Source organism: Gopherus evgoodei, chromosome 14 (assembly GCF_007399415.2).
Source record: "Gopherus evgoodei ecotype Sinaloan lineage chromosome 14, rGopEvg1_v1.p, whole genome shotgun sequence".
NCBI classification, from domain to species: Eukaryota; Metazoa; Chordata; order Testudines; family Testudinidae; genus Gopherus; species Gopherus evgoodei.
This window is the reverse complement of record NC_044335.1, coordinates 8,925,293-8,944,374: the sequence shown is the minus strand read 5'-3', so window position 1 is coordinate 8,944,374 and position 19,082 is coordinate 8,925,293. Positions and strand designations below refer to the sequence as shown.

At 41.6% G+C, this 19,082-nt stretch overlaps 1 protein-coding gene across 4 annotated transcripts; it reads left to right on the top strand.

The window, feature by feature from the left end:
- Positions 1-217: 217 nt before the first annotated feature.
- LSM14B (LSM family member 14B) lies at positions 218-18,018 on the top strand. Of its 4 annotated transcripts, none has more exons than XM_030532910.1 (10): positions 218-551; positions 5,665-5,828; positions 6,262-6,397; positions 6,898-7,014; positions 9,309-9,464; positions 9,661-9,738; positions 10,590-10,751; positions 10,948-11,098; positions 12,850-13,026; positions 13,421-14,807. In XM_030532910.1, exons 1-9 carry the CDS (start codon positions 431-433, stop codon positions 13,019-13,021), a joined length of 1,257 nt encoding a protein of 418 aa, XP_030388770.1. In that variant the 5' UTR covers positions 218-430; the 3' UTR covers positions 13,022-13,026; positions 13,421-14,807. The 4 variants fall into 4 exon arrangements, with proteins under 4 accessions (XP_030388770.1, XP_030388769.1, XP_030388767.1 ...); XM_030532909.1 differs by lacking the exon at positions 13,421-14,807 and adding an exon at positions 15,011-18,018 and having other exon boundaries at positions 221-551; positions 9,309-9,476; XM_030532907.1 differs by having other exon boundaries at positions 222-551; positions 9,309-9,476.
- The last annotated feature ends 1,064 nt before the right edge of the window (positions 18,019-19,082 follow it).

Here is a 19,082-nt window from a genome sequence, read left to right as displayed (position 1 = left end):
GTGGCCGCTGCAGCGGAGCCAGGTCCTATTGGCAACCAGCGGGGGTGGGCGGGCGTCGGAGCCAGGTCTGGCGGGGGATCCCGGACCGCGCTCTGGGCCCCTCGGCGCAAGGAGCAGGCGCACGTGGCACCCACCGCCGGCAGGATCACGTGACTGCCGTCTGACCCTGTCTCTCCTGTCTGGTCAGTGATGGAGAGAGGCGCATGCGCGCTCTCGCACCAGCCCCCGTCTCCCTCCGCCCTATATAAGGCGCGGACGGCGGCAGGGCTCCCGACTCCGCAGTGTGTGAGGGGGCGAGGCTGGCTGGCGCTGCAGCTACCTGAGCGGCCTCTTCCCCCGCGTCTCGCCAGGGCCTACGCCGCAGAGCGGAGCCACCCGCCGCTTTCTCCTCAGCCCCTCGCCAGGCCGCGCGGCCGGCCCCGGCGGAGCCATGAGCTCGGGCACCCCCTACATCGGGAGCAAAATCAGCCTCATCTCCAAGGCGCAGATCCGCTACGAGGGCATCCTCTACACCATCGACACCGAGAACTCCACCGTGGCGCTGGCCAAAGGTGAGGGGCGGCCGGGCCGGGCCGGGCATCCTCCGCACGGAGGCGGCGGCTTCTCCCCACAGCGCCGACCGCGGGGCTGGCCCCGTGGGGGACGGCGAAGTCGGGCCTAGGCATCCGTCCCGCTGCTCGATGGAGAACTGGGTCGGTGGGACCCGACGCCTGGTGCGGGGCGGGACAGCGGAGGCACTCGGCCTCGGGCAGCGATGGGGGGTCTGCGGAACGACGTGCCCGGCCCGCTGACGCCGAGAAGGCTGAGCTGGGGCCGGGAAACCTGCCGTGGCTGGCCACCCCCGGACTCGGGGACTGTGGGCCCCGACAGCCTCTCCTTGCCGTGGCTCCGAGGCTGCGCCCTCCCGATGTTGCCTGGAACTCGACTTGAGCCCATGTCCGGTCTCTCCCCGTGGCTGGGATGCCCCTTCGCCCCCCACACGTCTGAACAATGAGCCGAGCCTCCTGGCGAGGGAGGGGTAAACAGGCGGCAGCTGGAGCTAAGCTGCTCTGCAGGGGTGCTCTGGCGAAAGCCCCAGGGACCTCGCAGCTTGTTTCAGTCTGGGGATGGCTGATCCGGCTCTGAAATACCAACCTGCCCAAGCTCAAGTGCGGAGGCAGACTGGGAGCAAAGCTTTAATTACAGCCGGGGTTGGTTCATTTAGCTGTGGCCTCTTTCATGATTCAGCATTTGATTAATTACTTTACGGTGCCAGAGCTACCTCGTACACTATAGTGAGCCTGGCTTGTAGAGCAAATGGTCAAATGCAAGAAAATCAAATATTCACAAGAGAACTAACTGCTGGATATACTGCACCTTACTTGGAAGCTGGTGGGAATATTACAAGGCCTTTTTGGGACACCTGTTTAATTTCTCAAACATAGTGCAGTAATTCAGCTTTTTTGTGAAGAAAATATATGAAAGCTCTGCTAGTATCTTAAGTTCACCTGTTAGTCTTAAACTGCCTCACTTCTTTCTCTTATAATAATTTAGTCATAAAATTCTGTTCTAACAATTGAATTGATTTTTGTCCTACTTCATATACTTTCTATTACTTGGATGATAAAATTCTGCAGTGTTTGGACTGGGTGAATAACAGATCAGAGTGAAATAGAAGAAACTAAATTTCTATTACATTTTTGTGTAAAATAATTTACGGACCCTAAATCTTGGTTCTTCTTTTTAATACTTGTGATCAAGAATTGGACTAAGTTCAAACTGAATAATGCTCTAAAATAGTAATCTCTTGTGCAGTGCCCTTAAATCATAGGGATAATTAATCCTTAGTCTATTTACCTGAGTGTTTGACACTTGGGCTTTTCTGGTTCTCCTATCTTGCAGACTGCTTCTTCACTTTTTTGCTATCTGCCCTTGGGCATACTGATCTTGATTCTCTCCTAGTCTTTGGCTGTCTCATATTTTCATCTGCCACCTACACAAGTGACTCTGAAACTTGCTTCTGTCTAGAATCTTAATTCTGTTTGCTGCCTCATACAGTCTCTCAAACCAGATTTTTTCCATGCTGCTTTTCTAATCATCATGCCACTGTTGTTGTATTTCCAGCTCTTGTCTCAGAGAAAGCAACAAAATTAAAGATACAAGGAAGAGACAAAGAAAACCAAAGCTTACACATCTTCACATTTCACCCTTTCCTCATTTTCCTAATTGGGGAGGGGGGGAGACTTTGTGCCTTCATAATGTCTAACTTTCCTCATCATCGCTTCTTCCTCTCCAGTCTGAAAATGTTACTTCTAAAAATCATTGAACTCTGCTTGATTTTCAAACTTTAATCCTTCCTCTAACACTCTTACTGCATCAGATTCAAGGACCTCATCTTTCAATGCTAGGAAGTATTCAGGGGATCCAGACAGTCTTACTTGGTCCACAGTCCCTATGTGCCAGACTGTGGATAAAGAAAATCTAACTTGGATGTTTGAAACCTACTTAAAATTAGTTAGTTATTTTGAATTTCAGATATCTGACTAATTTCAAATATTGAGATGTAGCTGATCGGGATTGACCTCCACATAGGCATACATGTGTCTAAAGCTGTGTACTTCATCACATCCTTTACAAACCCTGAGTAACAGATTGTATGTAAGGAACCTAGGAGAAGAGAATGGAATTCATTGGATCCCAACATGACTGGCTGTCAGCTGAAACAGCAGGGCTATGGCTGCTTGCTCCTTAAGTAGAAGTCCTAGCATCCATATATACACAAATGCAATTTTTTTACCTATGTCCTATCTACACTGCTGATTCAGAGCCTCCTTTGTAATGAGTGGGATACAGCAGTCTCTTCTGTAGCCTTTGTTTTCCACTTAGCACTCACTACTTCAGTGCTTAAGTGGAGTACTTTTCACAGGACTTCTGTACTAAAAGAATGTCTTCATATTTATTAAATTAGTAGGGAAAAATACATGCTGTTTGCCTTAGAAATAAAGCTATAGGTCTTAATATTTTGGATGTTGGTCACTTTTAATTTGGTGCACTGCCTGCAGCATATTGGCATCTGTGTTGTAACTTAATTTCTTTACTGGCAGATTCATATTCCATTATTAAAATGCTACTTTATAGGCTTTTTCAAATCAAATTTTGCTTTTTTGCTCAGACTAAGATTTCTTAAAATACAGGATTTATGTCAGTGTTTTCTGATGCCTGACCACAATAATAGTGCTGTAATCATACTTAGACCCATGCCATTGTGACAGAAGTGTAGCTCATAAATAAGACCTTGATTTGTGTGGAGAAGTAGAGAAGCATTTTGAACTCTGGACAGAATCTCTCAAATTGCAGGTAGCTAGCAAATGCTAGCAATGTCCCTTTAAAAGACTTGCAGTAACAGACTTCTAAAATGTTAGGACACCTAGGACATTGGACAGAACAGTAAGATCTCAGCAGTACAGAAATAATCATGTCAGCAGGAACTAACCCAGACATCTATAGAAACTCCTTTCCCATCCCCTTATTGTTTTGGTACATATACACCTTTACCCTGATATAACACGACCTGATAACACACATTCAGATATAATGTGGTAAAGCAGCACTCGGGGGAGATGGGGGGCTGAGCACTCCAGACCAAAGCAAGCTCAATACAATGAGGTTTCACCTATAACGCAGTAAGATATTTTTGGCTCCCGAGGACAGCATTGTATTGAGGTAGAGGTATACTCTCAGTTTTCTCAAACTGACATTTCTTTTGTAGCGTGCCTGGAAGGTCACCACATTTGGGCTATTTCAGACCAAGGCAGAACCAAACTATAGAGTTCTGGGGCTATCACAGAACACACTGCCAGCTGCTACCTCTGAAGGGATCCAGCTTGGGTAGCCCTTGCTGACTGCCGGTATGACATTGGGGGAGGCAGTCCCTCAAATAGGCTGGTCTCAGGCCATTTAGGCTTTAACATGTTTTGATGTGTAAAACTCCACCTGGAGAATGATGCGCAGCCTTTGCAGATCGCAGAGCACCCCTAGCTTGTGGTGTTGAGGTAGCTTAAAAGGCTTTTGCAGACTCAGCAGTGCTGGAACAGAGAGGAGCATTAATCAGTTACTAGTGTCCTGGTCCAAGGATGTGGCACATCATGTAGTGCTCTGCATTGACCTGTAAGGAGAGTGACACTACTCCTGCTCAAATATGAGCAACATCTTAGTCTGAGCTTCAAGAAACTGGAAATCCAGAAGTCCATTCAGTGCAACTTTGCAGTGTAGTGATAGCTCAGTGTTTGCAAAATGTAGTTAAGCTGTGTTTGAGTTCTTTGCTTAAGATGTAAGGCAGGCAGTATATGTATTAATCATGAAATCAGTGGCATTCCACTCTGGGACTAGAGAGAGGTGAATAATGTATATTAACTTGTGCTTTACCTGTACCTACCACACTCTTTCTTGAAAAATTAAATATAATGTCATTGTTTGAACTCTAAAGCTTTAAATGGAGTGGGGCTAGAGCTGGGTGAAATTTTTTTGATTAACTTTTTCTGTGAAAAACAATTTTGGATTGACAAGAAGTATTTGTGAATTTGTGTTGAGTTCATCAAACAGTTGTGACCAAGTAATTTTTTTTAAAAAACCTCCATCTTGATGATGTCAGAACATTTTGTTTCAACTATACATGACTTTTTTTGGTGGGAGGGGCATTTTTTACCAAAAGCAAAGGAAAATTAGCTTAACAAATTACTGGTAGGGGTAGGGGGAGAGATTTTAACTTGTCTGCCACATTACAGGCCAGTGGCCTTGCCACTGGGCTATGACAGATTCTGATATGAGGCTTTCTCAGTCTCTTGTGTAGCAGCTGTTCACTTTTTTATTAAACAAACTAGTCATTGGAGCAGGAACTAGAACTTGAATATCTCACATTCTAGGGGAGGGCATTAACCACCAGACAAGAGTCATCCTTGCTTTTTCCCTATTCCAGTGACAGTTGTAAGAACAGCCCAGGTGAGTACCCAAACCACTGGACTAAAGGTTATAAAGGAGCTGCTGCTCCTAGGTGTTATGTGAACCTAATTCTCCTTTGCTTTTGACAGATTGCCCAGATTGTTGCTGGGGATCAAGCAGATGTTTTTGACTCTTTGGAAAGATTCAGCAAATGAGAATGTTTGACCCTAAACTATTTTTTTGGCATTGCCAGTGAACAAAAAGTCCATGATTTACTCAACTGTAGTTGGGACCTTGCTGCCTGAGACAGCCCTTCTTGTGCTATTCTGCCACAGTTGTGCTTGGAGGAACTCAGGCTGGATTCCTCAGTTTAAGAGGCTGACAGTAGAGCAGTCTCTGGTAAGGGGGCGGTGGCGGCTTATGTTAGAAACAGGCCTCATCAATACCAAATAGCACAAGTCATTGACTTTAAGAATCACCTGTTTACATGGACTACTGTTGAGGTGGGCTTTGGAAAAATCAGATGTGTGGGGGGTTAAGAGTTTGTTCTAACTGTGACCTGACTTCTGGAGGTGGGGGTTGTGTGTATATGTATGTTAAATATAGCAGGGATCCTTAGAGCCTTGAGTACATGCCCTTTGCTGTGGCATAAAGCTAAACTTCACCCGAAACTATATAGTGCTGGAAAAACAAGTTGCAGTACTAATAGAGGCTAATATCTACTACTTTCTCTCTTAAATGCTGAAGTGCGCTCATTTGGTACTGAAGACCGTCCCACAGACAGACCTGCTCCTCCAAGAGAAGAGATTTATGAATACATAATTTTCCGGGGAAGTGACATCAAAGACATTACTGTATGTGAGCCTCCTAAAGCTCAGCATACTCTGCCTCAGGATCCTGCCATTGTCCAAGTAAGAATTTCAATTTGAAATGGTGGTAGAAAGTTTTGAAGCAAAATACTTGCAATTCAAAGCTTGACCTAAACCACAAGTCTTCGGGTTAAAAGGCTGTGTTAAAAAACTAAAGGTCAGTGTAAATGTTTCCAAGAACTGTAATCATTCAAGTGGAAACACTGGCTTTCAACCCAATACTTCCTTTAGTCTTTGTGGCCCAAGTATTGCAGCATTGAAAACCTAGTAAGCAGCCCAGATTTTAATTGACCCAGGTGAAATTGCTGTGTAAGTTCTTTAAATATTTTCATAAATTGACATTTTAAACAGTCTTGTTACTTTTAATACCTTAAAAGCACTAAATCCCCAACTGTGAGGATAGTGGAGAAACGGGAAATACAAGAATTCAAAACTGTAAGTGAAAATGTACTTACACTGTTCTCTTGTTATGCAGTCTTCACTGGGCTCTACCTCTACATCATCCTTCCAGCCACATGCGCCTTATAGTCCATTTCGAGGCATGCAACACTACAGCCAGCTTGCTGCCAGCTCTTTACTTAGCCAGCAATACGCAGCTTCTTTAGGTTTAGGTGAGTAAACGCCTGAAGATGTGCTCTTTGACATTGCGCCCGTCTTTAAGGCATGGTTTCACAAGGGGTTGTGCCTTAGTTGTTACTAATAACTACATTTTCTGAATTGATTGACTGTATCTTCTGTCAGCAGTTAAAACAACCAGCCTTATGAAATGAGGCTTAATTGTAAAAATGTTACAGTAAGAAATTTGTCTGTATAGAGGTAGTAAGAACAGTAAATGATTCTAATAGCATCTGTTTGAAAGTACTATACATACAAGCTTTAAACACTTGGTTATTGGCTCAGCGAGGTCATAGTCTGTTTCTAGTTTGATACCCTGCGTATTCTGTGCTCTGAAAGAAAATTCTCAGTATCATAGGAAAGGACTCCAAATATGTAGCATCTCAATACTATTCTAGGTAACTTCTTGTATCTCTTTCCAAGTCCTCAGCATCTCAACTACCTTGCCTTATTTGTGTACCTTTTTTGCTTTCTCTTCTCCCTTCTGTCTCTTTAGAGAAACTGGTAAGCCCTCCAACATCAGCAGCTGCTTCCAGCCCTAGCTCTTCTCCGTCTCCACAACCTGTTTCAGAGCCTGACATGTCTTCCGAGCCACATCAGCTCTCTCCCAAGGGTAACAGCAGTTTGAGGACTCCAAGTATTTGGAAGAACTTGCATGGTGTTAGCAGAACATTCTATTCTGCTTGTTAACCCTCTCAAAATGACAGTACTTATGTGTAACTGTAGCAAAACTGATACATCATTCTTAGTTCTTGCTTTGTTTCTGACCATTTGTTAGAGTTCTGGCTTACTGGTACTGTAGAAGAATTGATTTGGGGGCTGGGGAAGGACAACAAGTACAGATAGTGGTCAGTCTTCATAGGGAAGGCTGGCTGCAGAAGATGTTTGCTTGTTGGGACATAATAGATATTTATTGCCAGCTTACAGAATGGCATGAAATGGACCTTTCCTTTCTGTAGAGGAAGGAATGATCCTTAGATCCCTGCAAATCCATGGATATATGCTTGATATCTGTGGATATCCACAGATTTTTGTGGATCAGATGCAGATACAAATTATGCTTCTGGGTAGGGCTATAATGATACCCCAGAACTTAATAACTGCTAATTAGCTAGTACTTAAAGAAATACTTGAGCCTTCTCCCATTTGTTATTGGAGAGGAATTTTTGAATGCATTCCACACTTGACATAGGCCACTGTAAATAGCTCTTTACTTCAGTAGGTGTTGCATGAATGCAGTATTCATGCTTTACTGATTATCAAACAAAAGGGTCAATCTGCATTAATGGAAACTGTCATATCTCAACAAAGACATGACAGTTGGTTGATCTTACATTTTATGCACTATAGTGAATCCAGTTCAAAAGTAGGTTGAAGGGAAAACTAGATTGAAGAGCTTTGCAGTGTTTTCAGGGCAGATAGTGTGGGTACAATTCATGTGTGCAGGTAGCTGTCATGAATCTGTTTATAATCCACACTTAAATGCTTGGGTCAAGTTGGAAAGCAAATGTGTGTAGCTTCTCCCCCCCCCCCTTTTTGACCCATCTCTCTCTCTACCATATCAAAGATCAAACTAAAGTACACTTCAAAATGATGCTTGCTGATAGTAACTACAGGGAAGGCTTAATATCTAGACATACTCCAAGGGTGGTGTTTCTGGTTTATTCGTGGGAAAGGCCTAAGTGTGTACTAGATTAGTATGTGGCACAATAGAGAATTCTAGAAATAGAATGCAGATTCAGGATGCACTAAAATAAGCAATGTCCTGGCTTGTGTAGTGTAATGCATTTCTTGATCTTAAATTGAACCAGTTGCATGGAAGCAAATCTCTCCTCACTTATGCAAAACTACCTAATGTTCTGTTCATCAAATTTTATGTTCATATAAAGAATTAAGTGTGAGATGTCTCAAAGTACCAAACATAAACTTCTTTGCAACCATAGGGAATGAATATTTGTCTGAAAGTTTTTTTAACTTTCTAATATGGCTTGTTATACTTCACACTATTGAGAAGTGCCTAACTGTGTTGTAGTGTAAAAAAAGGTCATGAAACAGAAGTCCAGGAGGTTGGTTAAGGTTGAAGTGTTACCCTCTAACTCCTGTACTGTGTGCTTTAATATCTAGGAAACATTGAGACTGGACTAGTTTCAACTTGTTTCTGGGTTTTCTTGGTAGGTTTTTTAACAGTACCAAACTACTTGATGTAATATCCTTATGGAAGGACTTCCAAATGCATATGAACATGACTTGTACTTGATGGACCTACTAGAGCCATTAAACATTTATTTTAACAATAGATCTGACACTGATGCCACATTAATCTGGTTCTGCATATCAAAAAGCTGTGTACAGTAAGATTAAGCTACTGATGCAGTAAAGATTATGCACACTGAGACACTCACAACTGCTTTGAAATTGAAGTACTTTCAGGAAAGTCTGAAGCAAGCTTCTTTTAGCTAAAAAAAAAAAATATTTATTCTGTAAAATCCTACACAAACAAGAACACCTAATGAAGAGAAATGGGAATTTGTATATTTTGGAAGCTTATTGCATATATAGTGACTTCTTAATTTGCTGTGCCTAACTTTGTCCTTACCAGTTTGCTCCTTTATCGTAATAGTTAACTTGCATTCTTCAAGGGTAAAATTGTTGACTTGATTTATGGACCTGGGCTCATGGGCCAAAACTTGTATGCCAACACTTACTCAAATGTGTCATGAGACGCATACCAAATCCCCATAGCAGAATAATGGAAGTGCCTAGGAGGTTCTGCGCAGGTATTGAAATCTGTTTTTGATCATGGAGGTAGTTGGGGTTCATGAGCACTGTTGGTGTAATTCTTTCTTGCAGTAATTCCTGGAATGCAACTGAAAACTAGTTATTGTAATCATCCCTTTGTTTTTCCAGGTACTGGCTTCCCATTGGTTCCCCCAGTTCGCAAAAGCCCCATGGTGGAGCAGGCTGTTCAGACTGGTCCAGTTGATAACATGAATCAAAAAAAGCCACCCCCAGCAAAAGTAGTTTCCGGGATCCAGCGCAATGGAAGGCAGATTCCACAAAGTAGTAAGACAAATGGTATTACCAAAGTCTTGTTTTCAAATGGTATTTGGTAGGGCTTCCTTCAGAAAAATGTTGAAGTAACTGACAACAGTCCTTAAGCCTGCTGGATAAGTTAGCATACCTTAGAAGTTGAAAGTTAACTTTATTCTGATATGCTTGGGTTAGAAACAGTCTTCCTTTCCCTGTTTCTTTGCTGTAGATACAGTTCAGCCACCACCTGTGCAAACTCAAGGCCAGGTGAATGATGAAAACAGAAGACCTCAAAGGAGAAGATCGGGTAGGCTAACTTGACCTTAAATATGCAAACTGCCTTATAGAATTCCAATTCTCTGCTCCATGTAATTGAGAATACTGGCTAATGTAAGATGCTTGTGAGCAGCACCATGTTAATAGTAAACAATAATAAAATAGAGGGTACATGGAACAAAACAGCCAAAAGAGCATTCAGGCATGCAGAAGTAATGTTTCCTTAGCTCCAGAGGTTCCTCTGCAAGAACCTTGTAGAGCCATAGAGAACATACCAGGGGAGAATTGCTCTGTTGCTTCTCCCCTGAAACTCTGGTATACTCATGTAAACTTGATATCAGTTGTTTTTACATGGGTTACCCCTCACACTGTGTAAGGATCTTCAAAAGGGATTTGAGGTAGCCATAATCAGCCAGACCATGTTATCACAACTCATCTAAGTTGTCTTCCTCGTGTATTGTAGAGAACCGTGTAACTGGTTCTAGCCTTGTACAGATTTCAGGAAACGCACACATATCCCAATGTGTGTGGATTTATGGGGTGAAGTTCCTTCAAATTCCTTGGAAAACTTTTCATTTTTTCCACCCACCGACTGCTTGGCATTATCTTTATAGTAGTTGAATGCAACACTGTCAGGGAAAGTTGGCTGTAGTAATCTAACTTAAGTTAGACTTAACTGCCAAGAATGTTTTCCAGAAAGTTAAAGTATTGCTCTAATGTGTTTCTACAGTGAAGTTCAGACGTCTCTTTCAAAGAGGTGTGGCATAATCACAGGACTGGAAGCCAGAAACTCCTGAGTTCTAATCTTGGTTTTCTCTGGCCTTGACCAAGTCATTTAACCTTCCTACGTGTTACCAAGTGTTTAAACTCTCCTGCTTTCAGGAAACAGGAGAACCAGACCCCGTTCTAGAGGACAAAATAGACCAGCCACTGTGAAGGAAAACACAATAAAGTTTGAAGGTGACTTTGATTTTGAAAGTGCAAATGCACAGTTCAACCGAGAGGAACTTGATAAAGAATTCAAGAAGAAACTGAACTTTAAAGGTTTGTGTCTTTTATTAAATGTAAGTGGCTTTACTAATTTTAAGGATGGTATATAGACCAGACCACCTCTTGCTCTGAGAAATTACGTGATCGATTAAAATAGGGAAGAATCTCAGATCTAGTTTGAGGGAGGAAGAAATTGATGGCTCTTAAGTATACGCAGCAAGAAATTGTGTAATTAATCTTCTATCTTCAGATGACAAAGCTGAGGCAGGTGAAGAAAAGAGTGATCCTGGAGTAGCGACTCAGAATGATGGCAATGCAGATGAAGACCTTCTTGGACCCAATTGCTATTATGATAAATCAAAGTCTTTCTTTGACAACATCTCTTCAGAACTAAAATCCAGGTAATTATCTTTCTGAAGCTTGTCTGTCTTACACCCCTTAGTGCTGGCAGTATATTAGAGAGGTTCTATGCTAGGCAATGCCTAGCCATTTATCAGAACACAGATAAATGAAACACTGCATCTTGAAAGGCTTCTTCTATTCTGAAGTTTTGGATGATCAATAGCTAGGCTTTGGGAAGGCATGTGGCCCTAGAATTTGACAGCTCACTAGATACTAGTAAACTTACAAATAGTGATATCTTTTTATGATTTTAGAACAAATTGCCGTCTTGGGTTTTTTCTTTTTTTGGGGGGAGAGGTGGGATTCACTTGACTTAAACTCAGATGTGAACAAGTGCTTAAGGTTATGCTTTTGGCATATCAGATTGAACACAAGACATCCAAATGGTGAACTATTGGAATATCATAAACTAAAATATCTTTTAGACATTCTAGAAACTGTTTTAAAATATCCTCAAACTACTTTACCCAATTTTTTCCACTTAGTCTTTACTATTTGTCCTCCAAGTCTGAATCCATTCCATTAAGATTATGGAGAGTTGTTTGCTGTTCTTCCATGCACAAGTGCTGCAGTGTTTGTAGGGTAAAGTCTAAATCCAAGTTGTTCCATGCTTCCATTAGAATTTCCTAAAGATAAATAAAATCCTTAAATTAAGCAATTAAAACATTGGCTCTAAACTGTGTCCTTTAAATGTCTGTTTAAAAAAAAGTTCTTGGGTTTTAAAATATTAATCCCCATATCACCTATCCATTCCTGTCTCCTTACCAGACAGATGGTGGCTAGATTGCCCCTAACTTGTTTCTGAAGTTCTAAACCCCCCTCCTCTCCCATTACTGTATGCTGCACTTCCTTGGCTAACAGCTGCATTTTTATCCTTCTGAGTCACTAACTGCACTCTACTTTGCACAATTTATATAGGAAGAAAAAAACCAGTGTACACCTTTATCAGGGGGAGCGGAGGGGAGAAAGTGTAGAGTAGAGCTCTGTTATAGAAGTCAGACCTCTTATACTTTAAGCCAGGCTCTACTGTTGAATTTGTGTGGGCCTTAGGCAAATCACTTCATCTGTTTCCTTGCACACTTTCCCCTATTTAGACTGTAAGCTCTTGAGTCCAGGAACTGTTCTTGTACAGCAGCTTGCACAAAAGCCCTAATCTTGGTTGATTCTAGGGGCTGCTGTAATTCTGAATCTTTAAACAATGAGACTTTGCACTGAAGCCCAACTTTGATAGTCTCATTTGTTGACAGTAGAACTAGGAAATATAATTCTTCCATACAGTTACTATAAGTAGTATAGTGATATACAGTTACCCTTTTTGTGGGGAAGGAGTTACTTTCTTTCTAGTTACTAAAGCTAGTCTAAAACAGGAACTTCTTTCCTGGTTGTCTTGATTGAAACTTGGTAGAACTTAATTGCTTTAAAGGTACCAATAGCACTTCAGGAAAACAGGTGGCAGGTACTGCAGCACTACGGAAACTGCTGTTCAGTCCCTTTAAGGCACTTGTGATTCCTGCTTCCAGTTGGGGTGAAGTGGTAACTAACAAGATATGACCCTTGAGCCGTCCCTTAATATGTGACAAGTCCAAGACAGTAAGGGTACAGAGAAAGCAGGGTGCAGCATATCAGTCTTTCTAGATCTCTGTAAAACAAATGATTTCTTCGCTCCTGCACAAGTGGGACGGACTTTCCCCAAAACTATCTTCTGAATAATGGTCATGCTTGACTCAAGCCTGACTGCACTCTTGTTCAGTTCCAGGCGTACAACATGGGCTGAAGAAAGGAAGCTTAATACAGAGACATTTGGCGTGTCTGGCAGGTTTCTTCGTGGACGTAGCTTTCGTGGTGGATTTCGAGGTGGAAGGGGTAGTGGAGCAGCACGGCGAAACCAAACAACTCACAGAGCTGGTACTGGAAGAGTGTAATGGAGGCAAGTTTTGTGGCAAATGCTGTGGCTTAATAGCTGTTCAATTTTTACCTTAGCTGCTAGTTTTGCAAGCAGACCAAAAGTGATTCCTTATAGATTCGCCTTTCATCCTCATCATATTGGGTGGTATCAGGATAGAGCAGGCTTAACGTCATTGTCGTGCCACTCATGGTTATTCTTTGCTGGGGTTGACATTCTGACCAAGTCTGAATAAAAGTGGCTCTTGCCTTCCTGTGAGGATAATGGAATGCTCACTAAATCACAAATGCAACCTCAATGTTTTGCAAGTGTAGCTTGATCAGGGGAACAAATCTCAGATTGGTGTTTCTGTAGGCATGGATGGGAAAGAGGTGAGATTGGTCTCCTTTATTTGATGCCTAATACTCTGTCTTTGCAGGCTCTAAATTCCTCTGCCATGAAGATGAAAATTATGTATATAGGATGAAACGAACTGCTGTACCAATGTGGGCTAAGTCCTTGTTTACTGTCTGAAAGTCAATGACAGAAGTTCATGTACTACTGCTTGTATTTTGGGCTTCAGCTTAATTTGAACCAGCATCTGAGAGCTGGAATATTTTTGGAAGCGGGAATGTGTTCAGGGTTATCTTCTTGGAGTCTTTTTTTTTTTTTTTTTTCTTCCCCCAAATGCAGGCCAACTTAAAATATGGTTCTTCTTTCTGGGACTCTATAAAGTTGCTGTCATTGAAACCAAGTACAACTCCCTTTCTGTACCCTGAAGATCATCATGCTATTTTAACTTTCTTTAAAACAATCAAAGCTCACTGGAAGTAAACCAGCTAACTTGTTTGTTCTGAGCAACCAAATGTTCCCTTTGCTGCTGCTGATCTCTCATTAAGGCAGCATAACTTCAGTAGCATGTGGTGTCTGGAAATACAGATTTCTGCTGCTGAAGGGGTTTTGTATAGTGACTTGAATACTGGGTGGCTGCTGATCATGTGAGAGTGTAAAAGTATACAGTTATTTGCAGGTCCACTACTCTTTCAGGGGTACTGCATGATTCCATGCAATGGCACAAAATCAGTCACTTGGGGCGCTCTCTGAAGTCCTGTTTGGAGGAAGAAGCTCAAGCCTCTAACTAGCCCAGTTCTATGTAGGGAAGAGTGCTATGCTGTATTTCCTCACTCATAAAACAGTGCTAGAACAGCAAGTGATCTCCTATGTGCGGTGTGAAATACTCCATGAGATGTTCTTGCAGTAGCTTACCTGTAAACTAAGCAAGAATAAAGATGGAGAAACCTCTCAAAAGGAGCAATTTGAGGGATGGCTTATGACTTATTGCCCCTAACAGTGCCAGATTGTGTGAACCGTAAACACTGCAAACAGCTTTATGTACACTCATAGGCTCTGTGATGGAATGCTATAGAATGTTGCTTTCCCTAAACTAAAAGGGCAGCCCATGTAGTGAAGCTTATGAGATGGGTGTTCTTAATTTGTTTTCTAACCCCCCAACTGTACATAGTTCTTTTGTTAGAGGTGTGGGGCAAATTGGGAGGAGGGGTTATAAACTCGTTTGCATGAATAAGTGGGTTAAGCTTAGTTATTAGGCATGTGTTCCTTTCATGGTTGATGGGAAATTTTGTTGAAAAAGCACTTTGATAACTGAACCCATTACATAGCCAGAATTTTAATTTATGCATTGACTAAGTTACTGTAAAAGCTTGGCTTTATTTTTGTTAGGACTTCATTAAGAATTAGAACAGAGCTGCCCCATTGCAATGGAGAAATGTAAATTGTAATAAATAAACATGTACCTGTTTAACATGTCTCCCATTTTTGTTCCTGTAAATGGCTAACAGTTGGTGGTTTGCAGGAGTGTTACTCAGTGGCTTAATGGCTGAAACCTCTGATTTGAAATAAGCCAGAGACCTAGTATCTATTGAAGGATGGCCTTGGTGTTAATCACAGCCATAAACATCTAACTTTTATTTGTAGGGAAAAACTCAACCAATCTGTACTTCCTCCACAGCTTCATACTTCAGTTCCTTCAGTTTGGATGGCTGCTTCTCTTGCTTCAGTGGGAATGAAGATTTCAGCACTTGTCTTCTCCTGGGAGAAACAATTAGAAGCAGCAGCTGAACTCTTATTTTCTGTACTGGATCAAATATTACTGTTTCAACATACAAATCTAAGGTCTCTCCTTTGTGTTTTCCTGTGAGCTTAGCCTGAAGTGTTCAGCTATCACATTTATTTATCTTTATGCAAATATCCTGGAGTGGGAACCTCATGCCAGATCAAATTCCTTTGATTAAAAAGGAAGGGGAAGTAGCTAAGCCTTGCTATGAAGGTCCTGGACTGGCTTATGCTAAACTTATGTCTTAGCACTAAACACCATTGGCTCAAAAGAGGGAAACTACATGTCAGTCCTATTCTAATGTAAATCTTTCACCTTGTGGTTGGACTAGTGTTATCATTTGACATATAACATCTACTACTGTTGTGTATTATAGCACATGGATTATTTTACTTACTAGCTCATTGCACTCATGTGCTTGTGCCCTAGAACAGGGTTTTGCTTATCTAAATACATAACTTTTACATGTCAGGCAGCTAGCCCTAGCTTCCTTGCATTTTGTATTAAAAGTGGGCTAGATGACTTTACTATTACGCCTCTAGAATTAAAACCATTTTTGAGGTGGGGGAGCCTGTACCTCTCTAAAATTACTAAATTCTACTAACTGCAGCTGTCTCACTTAAGAATCTGAACATACTCATTAGATTAGATTTCATTCATAAGTGTCTACTCTTCTCCACTCAAGCTAGCTGTCACTAAGCAACACTATGCTAATAATGCCAATAGCTACTACTGTCCGTCATATTACTTAAAGCACAGTGCTAGTACCAGCTTCCCCAACCCCCACAGGCTGTCCTCTCTTCACAGCTAACAGCCAGAAGACTGTATTTCAGGAGCATTGCTTCACTAGCTATCTTTAGCCCCTTCACTGGGAGTAGCTAAACTCATAATAGTCCCAAAGCGCAGTATGTATGTTAAAACCAAACTTTAAAAAGGAAAAGCTGAAGCATGCTAGGAATCCTTTGAGTTTCAGGAGGATTAGAGACAGGTTCAAAGCATGAACTAGCAGCTCTGCTCAGGATTACCTAGACTAGCACCATGTGCTAAGTAACTTTAGGTGCCTTATGGTATGTTCCCATGACTGCTTGCTGGGCTAGTGCCGAAGCTGGATGTGCTCACACATGCAGTGCATGTGAGATCATGCAGTGCAGAGGATGCCACTTAGCTCTACACAGCAGCATCCTCCATTCTGTCGGGGGTCCTGGGAGGAAATAACTCATTAAAAGGGGGTTGTGCTGGCAAAAAGTTTGGGACCCCCAGGATAGACTCAAGGAGCATGATCTATTCAGCTAGCTTAATAAAGGGAAGGTTAAGGAGTGACTTGATTACAGTCTAAGTGCTTATATGGGGAGTAACTATTTAATAATGGGCTCTTCAGTCTAGCAGAGAAAGGTCTAACTCAATCCAATGGCTGGAAGTTGAAGCTAGGCATCAGCTAATCATCCATCACCCTCTAAACTGAGGGATTGAAGAGAGGTTAGCTGGAGCCTCTCACTGATGATTGTCTTTCAGCAACAGAGAGAGGTATTTTTTTTTCATAAAATGGTTTGTATTTAAGTATGTAGCCCTTTCACTTGTGCAGGCACCAGCAATCACAGGTGCCTTGCAAAGGATTTTTCTTTTGAAGGAGTCGGGGGTGTGGGAAGTGGGCTAAGAACCAAACTTTTTTTGCTCATGTTTCTACCTTAGACAGACTAAGAATTTCAAGTTTGGTCTGTCCTGGTTTTCTGAACATCCCCCAGGGAAGCCTTAAACCATGGTGGTTGTGAGCTGTAAGGGGTAGTTTACGGACAAACTTGCAGACTTTAAACTCAGTCAGCTTCCTGAAACAGATTTTGCTGTAAATCCAGTTTTGGACCCTTCAGCATTAAGGGGTTAGTCAATTTAGCTAAGGTCAGTAACAAACCAGCCTTAGCTAACATGAATTTAATCCCCCCTTTTACTCCAAGATGAATTTCACACACAGTCTTGCACACAAACAGTTTAATGGGTTTCAAGTCACATTATTTTGGTGGAAGTTTGTAGACCATCCCTAACACTAATTGAATCTTGAATGCAAGTTTCCTTTATCTGGTGTTAGTCATGGGGGGTAGGATTTTCAACCTGCTCCATTGGCTTTGTGTTACTAGACTGCACAGGGAGTGGAGATTGGCTCTGCAGCCCATGGTGGGGATTCCCCTAGCAAGCACAGAGATGGTTGGTGACACCAAGATATGGTTGCATTATCTTGCACCAGGAATTTCCAGCTGGTGCATAACTTCTTGAAGGCTGACTTGAAAATAAAAACAAATGAAGAGATTTTTTGTTTCTAAAAGTGCATTTTAGGCCTTTGTGTCAAAGAAACAAGCCTCACTTCCCCCTCCCGTAGCAAATATTGCTGTTAAAGGTGTTCTGCAGAGAACTTAAGTTCTCATTCTGTACTTCTACAAGTTGACTGCACAATGGGTTGCAGGATCAGGTAATCATTTTAAGAAGTTGCATTTTATGATCAATGTAAAAAGACAGTTCTCTGGTCCCTGCACCTCCATTTTTGAGGCACTCACTTGTTTTCCTCTTTCTTCATTTAAACTGCTACTCCCTATTGCATTGTGGAGGTAGTTGAGTTTTATTTTCCATTTACTGGGCAAACACTACAAATGCTATTGTTCCTAATTCAGAACTCATTTGTTCATGCCATTAAAACAACGAGATTAGTTCTATACCCAATTGTGTAGTGCATTGTTATGAAAAATGTATGAAAACATGCTCTATTGATACAGAACTGAAAGTAGCTTGATGGAACATCACACTGAATAAGATGAACTATCTTCCTGTTCTTTCTAGAGGTGATTTTTATAAATAGAAGTATATGAATAGAGCTGTTCTCCTCTCTGAAATAAAATACCCTTTATTAGTTAAGCAGACATTTCTTTCGGTCTCTAAATATATTTCATTCAGTCCACCTTGTCACCTGTGACTACAGACTTTGTTTAAACACACGTTTCATTCCAGGGCTGCATTAGGTACTTAGCAGATTGAGGGACACAGCAATGATTGCTCATTAGCCTGTGTAATAAGCTGCTTTCATAAAGGATGATGGCATGGTTTTGATGGGTGGTGGCTGCACACATGGACATTCAACATCACGTTATATCATTTCTCAGGACACTGTTTTCAGAAGGGCAGAGGATATAACTAAGCTGAGCTTGTACAAGAATGGAAAAAGTGGACACTTGGCCTGAAAAGTTGAGCAGACTATATGAACGCTGCTGGAACTACAGTGGGAATAGACAGGAGGGAAGAGTAGTAAGAAACTAGAGGAAAATCTCAGCTCCCTTTCAGAAGTAGAGACTGACTGGCCTTAAGTAACTGAGACTCAATCTCTGGAACATGGTTGATGCTTGTTATTGCATCATGTGCAAAAAAACGTTTGCAGCTATTTAAATCCAGAAACGCTATTATTGGTCTATACATCCACTAACAGGCAGTTCAGGATAGTCGCTTGTTTACTCCAAGTCACATTCAGATAAGTAGAACTTGCATTATCTCAAAATGAGGGTCAAATCTACCACATAAGCTCACTCTAGCATGTTACATGCTTTCACAACACTGAAGTGTTACAGTGCCTGCTCTGCTGATACAGCAGCTAAATCTATTCAGCCTAGCTGACTGTTTTTATTATAGAAATGACTGTCAAGTGTGACTTTAATTTATATTACCACGTACGAGGAACTTTTGTAAAATTAGGAGTATTGTCAAATGAGAAAAAGAACCACTGCATTGGGACCTGTCTGTTATGGCTTTATAATTATGCTATGAGATAGCAATCTAGGATTATGAGCAAGCCAGTTTGCAGGAGTGATGGTGGGAAATAACTATTGAACAAGAACATCAATGGCAGGGTTCAAGAGATTATAAATAAGAAAGGTGTGAAGATACCTTTGTGCCCTTTAATAGATTACTATCACTCTATTGTAACCAGCTGCAT

What these genes read in the sequence shown, in the direction of transcription:
- LSM14B (XM_030532909.1), top strand. Translation starts at nt 431, where the DNA reads ATGAGCTCGGGCACCCCCTACATCGGGAGCAAAATCAGCCTCATCTCC. An exon ending in CACCGTGGCGCTGGCCAAAG is followed by an intron (nt 552 to 5,664) that starts GTGAGGGGCGGC and finishes TAAATGCTGAAG; the next exon opens with TGCGCTCATTTGGTACTGAA. An exon ending in ACCTCAAAGGAGAAGATCGG is followed by an intron (nt 9,739 to 10,589) that starts GTAGGCTAACTT and finishes TCCTGCTTTCAG; the next exon opens with GAAACAGGAGAACCAGACCC.